General features: G+C 44.1%; 1 protein-coding gene across 10 annotated transcripts in view; it reads right to left on the bottom strand.

The window, feature by feature from the left end:
* Positions 1 to 16089, bottom strand: part of LOC308334341 (unconventional myosin-VI-like) — a 132893-nt gene that overhangs the window by 60034 nt on the left and 56770 nt on the right. For all 10 annotated transcript variants that reach the window (XM_080791051.1, XM_080791054.1, XM_080791055.1 and 7 more), the window contains exons 11-15: positions 15737 to 15917; positions 10232 to 10376; positions 3588 to 3745; positions 2144 to 2235; positions 331 to 403 (exon numbers count right to left, since the gene is read on the bottom strand). In XM_080791051.1, the coding sequence (XP_080647177.1) occupies positions 331 to 403; positions 2144 to 2235; positions 3588 to 3745; positions 10232 to 10376; positions 15737 to 15917 (649 nt within the window). The remainder of the gene's footprint in view (positions 1 to 330; positions 404 to 2143; positions 2236 to 3587; positions 3746 to 10231; positions 10377 to 15736; positions 15918 to 16089) is intronic.

Below are 16089 nucleotides of genomic sequence, written 5' to 3'. Positions count from 1 at the left end.
GTACCGTACTTATACAGTCCTGATTGGTGCAGTGTGTGGTATAGTGGGCGGGGCGTACCGTACTTATACAGTCCTGATTGGTGCAGTGTGTGGTATAGTGGGCGGGAAGTACTTACTTATACAGTCCTGATTGGTGCAGTGTGTGGTATAGTGGGCGGGGCGTACCGTACCCATACAGTCCTGATTGGTGCAGTGTGTGGTATAGTGGGCGGGAAGTACTTACTTATACAGTCCTGATTGGTGCAGTGTGTGGTATAGTGGGCGGGGCGTACCGTACCCATACAGTCCTGATTGGTGCAGTGTGTGGTATAGTGGGCGGGAAGTACTTACTTATACAGTCCTGATTGTCGACGTAATGCACCTCGTTGACGCCGAGGCCCTCCCTCTGGTACAGCTCTTGTTCCTGCAAACGCAAACACGCCACAGCGGCCGTTAACAGCCTGCCTTAAAGGTCTTCTGAACTCAATTGCACCCCAAAAACCTGAACTTTTAACATTCAGTAAATTTTCTGTGGTCTGGGCTTTTGTGGCTCAAACAAGTGCTCTATTTTGACTGTCGATTTGACCTAATCGATCATTATTGGTAAACCATAACACAATGACAATGAAAGGTATTGACTCTACACAGCAGGAATTATTGTATTGATGCGAACTGGGTGAAATTGGAAAATTAATATAGCGGCGCGGTGAGTCCGGCACAGACAGAACACGGCCCGACCCGACTGGCTTTTAGCTCTAATATTCTATATGGTTCACAGACAGACAGCAGTCACGAGGGCTAATTAGCCGTATACAAAATAGAAGTCCACTTTATGGCATCAGCGCGTGCAATTCGGCCAGTCATAGTTTTAACCCAGCTCACCTTAATTCATTATAATATGGGCAACTGTAGCTGTGTAGGCTGTAGGCTACTACATTGATCTCCTCATGAGATCAATCAAGTTTGGTGCCAAATGTCCCGCGAATCATTTTAATGATGAAATGAACCTGCACTTATGTACATCTGACAAAGAGGATATAGGCAGTTTAGCTGGCAGGAATAGTTTAATCCAGGTTACTGTCGTTGCTATATACGACATTCCCGCCTTTTGTTTCATGCATTTAATCCGCCGTATTGTAATAAAAAAAAATGCAGCTCTGATAAAAAAAAAGTATACCTCTGCAGGCGAGTGTGCAATTGTTCTTTCTTTTTTTTATAACCCTGCAGTGCATGGTAATTCATCAGTAAGGGCTTTTATCATTGCCGAGTTGTAATATAGCATTTGGTCGTGTGGTGAACAGTGAACAGTACAAATTCTCATTATGTGAAAGTAACTGTAACATCAGTTAACTTATTAACGTTCTGACATTTAACAAGGAGTGAAGCAATGCGTGCCAAGTTGGCAAGTTTCATTTATAATTATATACATAACTCGTGGAGTCGTGCTGTTTGCTTGAAGATCTGTCCGTGCAGAGACCCGCCTGTCAAAATTAACTGCTCTACAAGCTCATCGCGGCTGTTGTATATAATTTAAAGCTTGGGAATCCTCCCTGCAGGCTATGATGATGTTTTTCGATATTTCCTGTTGCCTTATATGGTGTAGAATGGGCGTGGAGATCCATCTAACCAGGCGACACCAGGCAAATCGCTTAGGAAAAATGCGGAAAGGATACACTCTGCGATCCGCACAAATGAAGTGATTACACCAGCTTCCCTGAATAACACGTCCTCTCAACGGATTAATACGATATCGTTACGCATCTTTTTACGCATAATTTACACTGTGGCATATTTCTCCTTTGTGCATGAGGACCTATGTCTATTTGCTCAGACACTGACGGAAAATTATCCATTCATTGTCAATGGGAATTTAATGTTTGTGTAGGACAACGTTTGTGCACACACACCTAAAGCTGGATATAGGAGGGGCTAGTGCCCTGGGGGGGTGGTCACAGTGCAGACATCTGTAAATCAATCGTCTTCAGTGGAAAATAAACTGTAAATTGGTTTGCTGACACAGAGCCAGGCCAATATTGAGCACACAATAGACTCAAAGACAAAATAGGCATTAATTGATTTTGTTTATATTCATACACAGTTCAGGTGGGGGAAATGGAAATTGACATATAGCACGTGATTTTGATAGATTTCAGTCTTGGCCCACCTCTTTAAGGATCCGCTCATTGAAAAACTGCTGCAGCTTTTCGTTGCAGTAGTTGATGCAGAACTGCTCGAAGCTGTTGTGTTCAAAATACTCTGAGGAGAAGAGGACAAGATGTGATTATCAACCAAATGCATGTCCAAGTATTGTGCTTGATGACATTACTGATACAGGTATACCGCATAAGCGTACTATATAATGTTGATGACCTGCAGATATTCACCACATGTACCAAGTACAAAATACTGTACAGTACTGTGGGAAGACATTATCTCAAACATGCTTTCATCTAAATGCACTTTCCTCTATTTCATAATAAAGAAAAATAGTATACAACCGATCTACGATACAAGATTGTAGATCGTCTCTTTTCAGCACAAGGCACCAAAACAAACTATAATCAGCTAACCTGAACATAAGATAATCAACCAAGGGTGCAATGTTATCATATGCAGCAGAATTCCACTGGGTGCTTCGGGGGCTGGGCTGGATGTGGATGGGCCAGGGGCAGATCACTTTTGAATCCTGCTTAGTGAAATACAATAGGCTCTCTATGCACACAAAATAACTCTTCCTACTTCCGGGCCCCTTCAATACTTCCTTCACAGGTGTTACCAATGATACAAATTAGGGCTCTGTTCCATTCTGGTGAAACACAGTCAGGGTTCCAATATTGTGCAGGTTCCTTGAAATGTAAAAGATTGAGAACCACATCCTTCATTAGAATCATTGGCAACACCTGTCATCCAAAAGCTGACACTCTCTGTGAGTGTCAACGGAAGATTTAATTCTCAAATGTGCCTCGCTTGCTCGTCTGAGTTGGAGGCTGTTTGGATAACAAAACAACGGATCTTAAACAAGATGAAGGTAATTTGTAAAATGTCAAGAGGCCAGTTGCCGTTCAAGTTAGTTCAAACAACCAATTTGCCTCAACAGCTCGGCGTTAAACAGAGCAGAGTGAGCGGAATATGAAAGCCCAAATCAGCTGCCCCAAAAAGCAGCTAGCAGAGTTAGAGTTAGACTACATGAGCACAAATATAAGCCTAACTCTAACCTGAGAAGTTTAAACTAGAGTAATGGATAAGGAGGCGTTCGCAAAATCAAAAGGTTGAGAAACACTGACACCTTTGTTTAGCCTGGCACTGAACTTTCATTTTGTTTCACTTATTCACCACGGCAGCAGTTTCTGGGATGGGCGTTGCCAAAGCGACAGTCTTCAGCGATTTGCTCACAGCAAACAATCAAAATAGTAGCATAGGGTGATTAAATAACGGACCTTAATATGAAAAGGGTTGAAAATACACACACACACACACACACACACACACACACACACACACACACACACACACACACACACACACACACACACACACACACACACACACACACACACACAGTGTGTGCCCCAACAGTGAGGATAAGAGGGTGGAGGTAGGTGACAGACCGAAGCCAGCGATGTCCAAGACTCCGATGAAGTTTGAGGAGGAGTCAAAGGGGAAGCACTGGTTGACCCTGGTGACCACGTGATCGAACAGCCGACTGTACACCGCCTTGGCCAGGGCGTCCCGCGCATTGTTTGCCTGCTCCACCTTCAACGGCACCCTGGGAAAACAAACATACATGAGAAGGGGTCATCAACTCATCATCAATCCATCAATCTGTCGTAGTCTGAAAACGCACCTCTTCAGACTTTAGCCCGTAGCACATGTCGTAGCCTTGGCGTAGACATAGCACTCTATACTGTATACGCATAGTTTCATTATATAGATATTCCACTGTTAATGTCTTAATACGTGTGATTCTTGATGACTATGTTTATGTATTTGATGTATCAACATGTCACTCTGGATTAAGAGCGTCTGCTAAATGCCTAAATTGTAAATTGTATCATGTTGGTATCATGTTGGCTTGTGGTGGACATTTGTAAAAAAAAAAAGTTTTGCCACTGACACAATGAGTGGACAAGCATAATATTACCAGAAACACAATGATCTAGCCCTGAATGACCATAACAGGTTTGTAACTCTGAGCCCCTTTTCCACAAAAAAAAACTTTAGTTTTAGAACCGTTTCTGTTCTTTTTTTTAATTCTTTCTCTGCTATCTACGATTATAATAGTACCGCTTAGGCAGGTGCCAGCTACATACATGTCCGTACCCCCCCGTATACTCCCTATATGAAAGCGCAGACCGTCAATTGACCTTTTAGCATTGCTCCGGTTGCTATGGAGAGCCTCCATCCCCACCACCCATGGGATTTTACATCCAGGCTCCATTTAAAACCATTAAAAGCAGGATTTTCAAAGCCCTGTATCGCTAAAGCTCCGAGCGCAGTCCATGGTGAGCCGCCACGCATCCTGATGATCGTAAATCATTTGTGACTTTGTCGAACCAACTTTTAGGAACTGAACCAATTAATTTGCTTCAAAATTAGGTGGGAAAAAAAGAACGGAACCGCTCCCGCTCCAACCCCGCTATAACTTTATATTAACATTATATATTATGTCATGTCGTCTTTTGTTTTGGGCATTTTAGGCAAAATAAGCCTTGGCTTCAGCCTACTGTACATCTTTTCACGCCACTAACATTAGACTTAGACTTATACTGTATTATATATGTAGGAATGCACAGATATGGAAATTCTTGGCTGATACAGATGACAATTTAGCCGATAGCCGATACTGATACCGATATTTTGTGCCAGGGAAACAAATACATCTTCAATACAAGAAGTACATGTTCAAAATCTACAGCTTGGTACAGTAGGTTGCAGATAACCAACACACCAACATAGCCAATGCAAAATATGCATATCAACAACAGATAAATATCGGCTACTGCCGATGAGACTAGCTGGCCACTGTCACCGACACCAAGAACTCCCGGCCAAAAAGCTAGTACTGTGGGAACCAACACACGGGCATCGATCGAGAGGACGACCCACACCTACCTACGTGGACGTACTAAAGAAAGATACTGGTGCGGAAAGCACAAAGGAGCTGGCCAGATGTATGGAGAACCGAGATGACTGGAGACGTCTGAGGACGACGTAGAGAGCCATCAGTTAATGTCAGTTTGATTTGCTGATACCGATATTGACCTATAAAGGAAAATATTAGCTGATTGGCTGAAAAAATAAAAATAAAGAAAATGTAAAGAAAAAATTTAAAAACACAGGAGATCAATCACACTTTTCTTTCAATTTAAAAAAAAACTAACTTTGTCATGTCTGTGGTGATGTGACCTTTGCTAGGTGCATCACCTTGCTCCGGGAGAATACAAAATGGAAGATGTTTATCTTCTAAATAATCTTTATCTTCATGTTATGCTCCTAGAGAGAAAGGTCACACAGGACCTCAGGCCCTGGACTATTGGTCATCAGCCTAGTTTGAAGTGAAAACAGAAAATTATCTTTCCAACAACATTTTCCCATGGACCAACTGCAATTATGCCATGGATCACTGGTAGTCCATTGACCACTGATTAACCCATTTAAAACCAGGAGAGCCTCTGTGTCATTTTATACTAAAGCATTTCTTCTGCACATTTCGTTTCAGCCAGACATCATGGCCCCAGAATGGCTCATATGAACTGGAAGCACAGCTGGCTCTGTAGTAGAGCTGGGCAATTAACCGAAAATATATTGAAACAAACGTGTAGAACCAATAAGAGACTTCTTGTTCAATGTACAGTGAGGTTCATTGAATAATCAAGAAGCTGATTCATATATACGGTATACCGTATATTATGTATTTTTGTAATTATTTTTCTTATAAACAAATGCTAGATACTGAAGAAGGCTAGACTCGCTCAGCCCCTTATTCTGGCCTACAGAGCAGGACTTGTTGAAAGCATCCTCACCAGTGGTGAAACACTACCCAAACTGAGAGGAAATCGGTCTGATGAGTTGTCTAAACTGCAGAGAGAATTATTGGATTGGATCTCCCTGCCATGGACACAATCTACACACAGCGCTGTAGGAGGAGAGCACAGAGCATCCTTAAGGAACTCCACCATCCTGCTCACCCTCTGTGAGCAAGATGGCACTTTTGAGAAGATTTGCTCGTGGGAGAATATAGCTTTGTTCCAAGACCCAAACGGCATGATGTTAAGCAGCGTTAAAGTGTCTTTGGCTCCCTGGGGCATGGCGATAACCTTTTTACCTTTTGCCACTAACAGCTCCATAGCTCTTAGTAAAAACACCTGATTTCAATCTTACTTAATCCCCTGATGTTTAATTCATAGCACCTACAGCCAGTGCTTAGAGGCCATGAGTTTTAATGTCATGGTTATAGCCTAAGCTTCCCACTTAGATAGCGGGTGGTCTGAAACTCTGAATGCCAAAGCTTGCATAATGAAGAAGCCTGATACGTATTCACTATGAGTCTGAAAGGTCTTTCCACCTCTCTCTCCGTGAACAATTGTTTGGCCTGAATGCAATTACCAACACAACGTCCCAGCTGTAGAGGCTTTCCCTTACAATGCTCACTTGCTGAACAAGTGTTTTATGGCTTCATAAGATTTGAGGGAAGCTTTCCATTTTAACTTGTTCATTAGGGGTCAAGCCCGAAGAGCGTAGAGACACCTTATTGTTATCGTAAAGATTTTAAGAAATTTGGCAATATGGTAGAGGGCAGTGAGGATCCCTCAGAAACTGAAGCTCACACTCATTCGTCAAATGACCTCCGACCTTTAGATCTCTAGATGGGGGAAAAAAGTAATGATTTTTTTGATATTATATGTCATACATCATCCACGGAATGTGATGATGTATGATGAAAAGAAGAATTGTGATGTCAGAGCGGGTCAGCTCCATATATGGACATCTAGGGGTGATCAGATGTGATCAACTGACTATAATTTGTCTAATACTTGTGTCAGAGTACCTGTCCCTTTTATGCCCATACAGTTATGGAGAGTTCTGTATCTGTCTCTCCGTGTTCCTTAATTTATTCCTATATACATGTATGGAGTTCTGTGTCAGGCATGCCCAAATATGGAGTGCTGTGATGTCAGAACAGGCCAGCTCCACATATGGACCATGGGCAGGGGCCCTGTGCAGAGCCCGGGCAGAGGCCTTTTGAGGCGGTCTGGACAACCGTGGGTCCGACCGACTCGACACTGGGCACTGCACTCCCTGTGGGGGTGTGGAACGGGTGGAAGTCGGTGGGGCGAAAGGTTCTCGAGTTCCGTGTCAAATTATTTCAGTCATCAATGTTTATATAGCTCATTGTGTATATTGCGTATAGCTTCGTTTCTTTTTGTCCTTTTTTTGTATTTTGTATTGTAATTGCAGTGTATTCATCATCATCATCATCATCAGTCGAGCACCCTTGAGATCTGTGACACAAGCTGCTTCCACTGATCTCTGTTGCTATAATTCCACCAAGTTCATTCACAGTCAGTCCTGTGTCCCTATACTCCCTACTCGGAAAAACAGTGGAAATGTGAGAAACTTGTCCTGTCGATGGGCAGGGTAGTCTCCACTCTCCAGTGCCACAGAAGAATATCGGAAATGACCAACTCCTTTGCTCTGTGGCAGTGTCCAGCAAAGCAAAATTACCTGCTCCTTTGCTCCTTTGAGCTTGTTTTGAGTTTTGTTTTCGTTATTTTGTTACGTTTTTGTTAACTATAATATCCTTGGGCCGTCGGTGTAAAAGTCACGTGTGGAGAGGGATGGATGGATGGATGGATGGATGGATGAAGGTCAGCAAGCATGAGGTCAGTCCACTGCCCCCCCCCCAGGTTGGCAGAGGAAGTGTAGAGCCCAGGATTTAGATAATTGACACTGGGCGAAATAAATTGTTGCAAAATGGTGGGATAAAAATGTGTTTAAGAAATGTGCACTGCACGTCCATCCACATCACACACAAAATACAAATATATAACGGAAATAAGCATCTAGGCTGAAGCATAGTGCCTAGTTTAAGAGGTCTCCTGAAGTTTATAATGTAAACATAATTACTATTATTCCATTCTATTTCCTACATCATAGCGACAAACATTGTGCCTCGCCTCTCAAATAGCGGTTATTATTTGAGCAATTTCTGAAATACAGCTTGAGTGGTTCAACAGAAACCACGTCTGTGTTGATTCACCCACTGTTTCACAGCCACGAAAACACACATGCGCGCGCGCGCACACACACACACACACACACACACACACACAAACTCTCTCTCCTTTTATCTAGCCTCATTATCTCTGTCACACACTCACACACAAACACACACACACACACACACACCCCACCAGCTTCTCGCTTCCGCTCTGTGTGTCTGACTCAGACACAATCTATCGGTCTGTCTGTCTCATAGACATGCTACATTGGCACCTTTTGTCTGTCTGTCCATCCGTCTGTCACACTACAGACACCCTTCAGTCCAGCAAGCTGTTCACTGCAGTCTTCACTGCAGGTCTTCAGACAAGGCACTTTTTAGAAATCAACTTCTAAGCGAAAGGCGACCGGGCTTTGCCCTCAGAGCCCCAACTCTCTGGAATGAGTCTGTTCCCCGCTTCAAATCCCTCCCTTTTATAAAGCAGCTGTTAACACCTAAATGTTTACTAAATGTTCTAATGTCATACTGCTGGCCAGGGGGAGGTAGTTTAGAGACCAGGATTACTGCATGTTTTTTGTGAGGATATACCGGGACATGGGGAGAACATGTCATTATAGGCAACATTCTTAGATCACCAACACCATCTAGCGATAGTTCAGCATACTGTATGCCACTATTCACTTCCATTCTATTACGTCGTAGAAGAAGACCGCCTCTCGGACCGCCAAAAACAGCAATGGCGGAGATGGTCGCGCGGATCGGACAGGGGGCAGGGCTGATTCTCCTCATCCGCTCTCTAGCTACAGTATATTATAACTCCATGCTTTTATACCCAATCATGTTATAGGCCTACCTCGTCACACAGCTTGCAGATTTGCTGTTTTCACAACTTTAAAAAAATGAAATAAATCAATTAAACACGGACAAGACACCAGGCAGACACAAGACAGGTGTCTAATATGTGTGAGTGCAGGCTATTTAAAAGTCTGCACCCTCCGTCTGTAAGCCAGACAGAATATGCAGGTGAGGTGGAACAGAGGGCAGACTGGAATGGATCCAGACCTTTTGTACATTCTTAGAGTTACGGATGTGGTTAAATTAGCCAGAATAAAAATGTATGGGACGGCTGCAGTTGATTCAGAACACTGCTGCTGGAGTCCTCACCAATGACAAGAAGGTAGAGGTGGAGGATATCATTCCAGTTCTTAGATCAGTGTTGGAAAAGTTACAAAAAAATGATCTATTACTAGTTATTTTAAAAACAGTTATATTATTAATTTAAATATTACTCCCTGCCTAAAGTACAGTGTAGACAGTTTTGCATTTGGTTTCATTTTACGCTCTCAGGAGTTAAATTATTGTTAAAGATATGCATTATTTAATTTACAAGAAGTCTACAGAATTAGAGCATCAACATTTGCCTGTTATCTCTCCTAATGGCATACTAACATGATCAATACAGCATGGAATTGTGGACAAAATCTTCCAACGACAACAACATATACCAAATACCAAAACATACGTTTTGGTTCTGAGAGGCTACATCTCATCAAATGGTGGTCCGTGGCTCAAATGATGGATAAATAATGGGCCCTGATATGAAAAAGGTTGAAAACCACTGACTTAAACCCCTGTAGTCTTAGAGAACTGGACTTGATAAACAAGTGGTTAGGTACACATGGAAATAAAATCTCACAACTGAAACATTGTGTATGGTCAGGTCCTGAAGGGCGATTATTTGTACGCATATAATGAGTTAATGTGCAATGTACCTAAAGACGGAGCTCCACTGCAGCCACCGGGCGTCCGTCAGCATCGCGTCATCGTCAACACAGGGGACGTTCCCTTTTAAATCTATGAAGGGTGCTCCACTGCCGACGTTACCCTGCGCGTCGTGTTTGGAACGCCAACACGACGCAACGCACTCAGGGGATCCCCGGCGTTTAGCCTCACGTACATACATGCCTGGCATTACCTGCCACATTCTGCATCTCTCCTGACAGTGAAAAGGTGCATGCTGCTGGTTCTTACTTGATGACGGTTCCCTTGACGCCCCCGGCGGACGTGAGCATGACCCTGGTGGTGAGGCTGACCCTCAGGTCCTCTTCCTCCAGACCCAGCAGCTCCGCACAGTACTGCACCGTCTGGCCGCACTGGTTCTTTATGGTGCATCCACCTGGGAGGACAGAGGACACCATTAGGTCACTGGTTCTGTATGGTGCATCCTCCTGGGAGGACAGAGGCCACCATTAGGTCACTGGTTCTGTATGGTGCATCCTCCTGGGAGGACAGAGGCCACCATTAGGTCACTGGTTCTGTATGGTGCATCCACCTGGGAGGACAGAGGACACCATTAGGTCACTGGTTCTGTATGGTGCATCCACCTGGGAGGACAGAGGACACCATTAGCTTGCGGCATAAAAGGAAACATTTTCATGTCAAAGACCCCCAAATTGACACTTATTAGCCCACGGACCCCCATTTGAAAAGATATGCTGCAGGGACCCCCATAAGATAAGATTTGTACGACTCTAGCAGTGATTCTCAACCATTCGGACATGCATTAGGCTACGGACCTAGAGATTTGTACACTCTTTGAGTTACAGACCCAAAAGGGTTCCTCACTATCTATCATTTAACTGGGGACCCCCTGGAACTCCCTCAAGGACCCCAGGGGTCCCGGGACCCCACTGCTTTATGGTGCAGCCACCTGGGACAACAGATGGAAAGCATTGCGTAGTTCACTGGTTCTCAAAGGGTTAAGGGATTAAGACCTGAGGCCCATTCTATAAATGCTTTCTAAATCAGTAGTTCTCAAACATTTTGGTGCCAAAATGCTATGTGTACTTTCAAGATTTCTCGAAACATTTGCAAAATTAGAAGATGTACACTTCAGCTCGCAGCATGGCATGAAGTGTGTGTATCTGCTACATTTTATTTTGTATTTGTTTTAGCAGCTAAAACAAATACAAAATAAAATAAAATGACAGATGTTTTAACAATTGAGTGTCTGTGAGGTCTTTCTGACCCAAGTCGATTATCTTTGCCCATGAAGCTCTCATAGGTTCCCCTTCCATGACCTTGAGAAAATATTCGATTCAAATCATGTTTTGTTTTACCTGAAACATTTTCTAAATATTAGACATACTTACAGTATATCATGCCTGCCTGTTAATTTTTGCTACTTGTCGGTCAAACTGACCCCCGTCACCCTTTCTCCCCCAAGACAGTGAACTTCACACACCTCCAGCTCACAACACATTGCAAGGTGCAGCGTTGTGAGCTTGTATGCTAATCGATATTAAAAAGTCAATGGCTCTACCCCGCTGGGGGGGAGAAAGCTCCAAGGGGAGACACTAGCCCCAGCGGGGTAGAGCCGTCTTTTAAATATCGACTACTTGAACAATGGGCTTTCTGGAGGTGTGAAGTTCACTCCCGTGGGGGAGAAAGGACAGTTTGACCGACAGTTTGACCGATGAACAGGAAGCGATATAAGTATGACTAAAATTCATATTTAGAAAATGTTTCAGATGGAAAAAAAAACAGAGAAGATTTGAATCCAATATTTAGGAAAAAGTCATGGAATGGGAACCTTCTGCGAGCTTCATGGGCAAAAGATAATCAACTTCAAAATGGGTCAGAAAGACCTCACAGAGGACCCCCATAACCCTGAGGTACAGACCTGTAGGGTCCATTTGGACCCCCATAACCCTGAGGTACGGACCTGTAGGGTCCATTTGGATCCCCATAACCCTGAGGTACGGACCTGTAGAGTCCATTTGGATCCCCATAACCCTGAGGTACAGACCTGTAGGGTCCATTTGGATCCCCATAACCCTGAGGTACGGACCTGTAGGGTCCATTTGGATCCCCATAACCCTGAGGTACGGACCTGTAGGGTCCATTTGGATCCCCATAACCCTGAGGTACGGACCTGTAGGGTCCATTTGGATCCCCATAACCCTGAGGTACAGACCTGTAGGGTCCATTTGGATCCCCATAACCCTGAGGTACGGACCTGTAGGGTCCATTTGGACTCCCAAGTCCAACTGGCGACTTGGCCACTATTTCCTAGAAGCAAAATGCTCTTGCCTTGGCAATTAGCACTGTAGCGCTGCCACTCCAATCAGCGCCAGGAAATCGATGTGTCACTGGAGGAGCGGTCGATATCAAATCAATGAATACCAGTACATGAGACACAGAACAAAGCCACAGAGAGAACTTAATTATCGCTGATCTCCCCTGATTGATTTCCCCGTTTTATTGCCTGCACACTTAAGATTCCCATGTTAGCGCTAAAGCCAGCACAGAACACAACCACTGACATTTTAAGCTGTCAGTGGTCAACTCAATCAATCCCGACGGGGGAAGGAAAGGTCCCTGAATCCTTTCATTTCGAGAACGCAAAAGAGAAATTTGGTGACTCCCCAACGTGTCACAGTGCGACAAAATCAACTGTAGATTCAGTCGACTAAAATCAATGATACTAAAACTAGACTAAAGATGACTAAAATGTGGCTAAAACTCAATTTAATTTAATTCAAAAGATAAACTAAACTAAATAAAACATTATCAACACTGTGCCTCACTGTACACTGTCCCGCTTATTACTGTAGACGGCTCCTTACCAACAAAATCTATATTTTGATATAAAATACATTATGCGTTGACAAGCGTGTGCGGTGAGGACCACAAAATGCCTCAACAGGTTCTCTGCCTGCTGATCAGACAAGTTCACCATAGGTTAGCACACTTTAAACGTGAACCTGTTATTTCTGCCTGTACCTCATTATTCTCTGCCTAACGACTTCTGTACCTCTGCCTGTTTGGACAGAGCCTTTGTGAACGAATCTGGACCGCACCCATGACACGCAGCTCGCCAAACGACTATCGGACCCGAATGCTGACCCACTCTTCCCTTTTCGACTAGGCTACTAGTATCTGTTAGCCTGGCGCAGCCACACTTCACCCACCCCTATTGCATCCACGTAGCCCAGCTCAGTGGTATATTAGTATCGCAACGCAAGGCTAAGTATCTCTGCCTTCCCCCGGGTTAATTAAACCTGCTAAAACGTGTTATTGTATCTGCCTGCTTTTGAGTCCTATTCAGTTTGGTCCCCGATAGGATCGCCCATGGAGGAATTGAGCCCCACACTGGTGGGCGCAAGCTTTGCCGCTGTGCTACCTGCCCCAATGACTGTCATTTTGGAAGTAAAAGTAGATCACGAACTCTCTAACCGTAGCTATAGGGCACTTTATCCTTGTTTTGCCTTTCTAGACAGTGGCAGTAGGAGAGCTATTTAGCAACATGGTCCGGCTGGCTCAGAGTCGGGAATCAAGCCGGTGGACTCGGTGAGCAGAGCATTGTGCCCATGATCATGTGGTTAGGTAGTAGCCTTTGCACAGTATGTAACTCTGTTTATTCTTTCATTAATTTTTTTACTAAGAAACTGAAAAAGACGGGGAATGGACAGGCCGTCCTGTGTGAATTCAGGGGGTCCCCCGCAAAAAAATGTAGCCTATTATTAATATATTATCACAATCATTTTAACCACTGTATCGGCTATTTGAATGTGACATATTGTGAGCTTGTAGATCGTCAAAATAATCTTTCAATATTTAGAATAATTTGGGATGCTTTTTTGGAACATATCAACAACATAAATCCTGTATGGGGGTCCCTGGGCACACAATACTTTCAGATACATATACCAAATACATATTCATATGGTGGTCCTAGATGGGGCCCAAATACATATTCATATGGTGGTCCTTGATATGAAAAAAAAAGAACCCCTTGTACTGTGGCCGAGGTATAGCGAGGAAAATAGGCCTCCTCTTTCTAAAGCAGAACACTGTCTCAGAACAAGGTCTTATCTCGGTGTCGGTGCAGCGATAGCACTAGTATCCCACTGCGAGGACTACCGTCTTTAATGTGCACCACACTGTGGCTCAGAAGCCCTCCCAAGAGGAGAGCAGTGGGTGCATAAATACAGCGAAAGCATAAAAAGAGACAAACATGGAGGGAAAGCTTCAAAGGGAGAACTTGATTTACACACCAGTGGAGATGTGGCTCCTTGAGGATGGTCTAAAGCGGCATCAGTAATAAGGAGAGGAGCTCAGGCATCCCATTCTGCCTGCGCCCACGTGTTTGAATATATGAAATTGAAAATCACATCATCCCCCCCCCCCCCCCTAACCCGCCCCCTCAAACCACCGTAACTGTGGCGAAATGGCGATTCATGGAACAAGTAAAGTGCCGTCTTCCCACTGGCAATCAAAAATGAATGATCCCTCACATGGTTAACCCATTTAGTGAGGACGCATCTGCATCACCTTATAGCTTTTAACCACTTCTTTACACTTTAGCTGTTGAAAAATCATGAAAACGTGTGCAAATCTTTCAATATAGTTTCACAGTGAACGTTTTTAACTCAAATATTTGCTTCTGGGGCCCCATGGAACAACATATTTTCAGATGGGGGTCGTGGCCAAATACATATAATTCTGGGGCTCCTTGACATGAAATAGTTTGAGCACCACTGACATAGAAACATAGGTCTTTCAGAAAGCTGAAAAATGATTTAGAAGATATTTTGTACAATGCGGTCTCAGGTCTAAATGGGTTCGGAGGAGAGGGCAGTACAATCCGGTCTCAGGTCTAAATGGGTTCGGAGGAGAGGGCAGGTGGGAGCTAAATGTTATAGGAATCCATCAAATGAGATTGGTTCTCAGGTATGATATGGAGTGACTCAGGAAGGGCAAATAGGAGTAATTATTTTGGGGGGGGAGGGTTGAATTCAGACAAGGGGGTCTGAACGCAATCTATTTGCACCGTCGGACCCTCTGCCACCATGGGAGAGAGATGGATAGGGTGCTTCTGGAGCATCAGTTCCAGCTGGAAATAACATACATTCTTTGTGTAGTCCATATCCGGGGATGTGCACACTCAAAGTACCTGCAGACTTTGAGTTATGTGCTGTGTAGACGGACGGACGGATGCACAAAATAATCGGCCCGATTATTTTATGCAGCACACACTACACGGTTATAAAACTGGGGCTCTTTTATGCACTCACACTAGACGATAATTTATGCCCGAGAATCGCTCCCGATTGAGTCTGGCACCCCCCGAGCGTCAAAAATGCCTGATTATTGGCTAGTGTAGCTAGCTAGCTTTAGGCCAAAAAAAAGATAGAAAGAAAGAAAGAAATCCTCAAAAAAATACTTACTCCTGAATCAAACTACAACATGTGTGTTAAGGTGTACCTGAGGTGCTCCCCGCCTCCTCTAAAACTACAACATGTGTGTTAAGGTGTACCGAGGTGCTCCCCGTCTCCTCTAAAACTACAACATGTGTGTTAAGGTGTACCTGAGGTGCTCCCCGCCTCCTCAAAAACTACAACACGTGTGTTAAGGTGTACCTGAGGTGCTCCCCGCCTCCTCTAAAACTACAACAAGTGTGTTAAGGTGTACCTGAGGTGCTCCCCGCCTCCTCTAAAACTACAACACGTGTGTTAAGGAGGTGTACAGTACCTGAGGTGCTCCCCGTCTCCTCGAAGTCGATGTTGCCCAGGTTCAGGACTCCGGCCACCACCCGGAACAGGTCCAGCTTCTCCGTGTCGTCCAGGCCGATCTTCTTCATAGCCACGCACATCCTGTTGAAGTCTCCCTGGTCGTCCAGCAGAGGGTCCTTCAGGGGTCCCGATTTCAGGTGCTGAGAGACAAGACGAGACCACGCAGAGGTTGACCCGGGTTTAAAGGACTTTTTTTAGATTGTTATTAGAGAAAGTAAAAAAATTGTGTTAATTGGTTTTCATTTGCTGCTTTATTTCATTTTACCGATTTTAGCAATTTGTGACAGGGGGGGGGCATTCAAACCTTTTTTT

This window comes from Protomyctophum bolini (assembly GCF_963924005.1).
Source record: "Protomyctophum bolini genome assembly, chromosome: 19".
Lineage (NCBI taxonomy): Eukaryota > Metazoa > Chordata > Actinopteri > Myctophiformes > Myctophidae > Protomyctophum > Protomyctophum bolini.
Note: the sequence above shows the minus strand (reverse complement) of the source record. Positions and strands in the feature narration are given on the sequence as shown.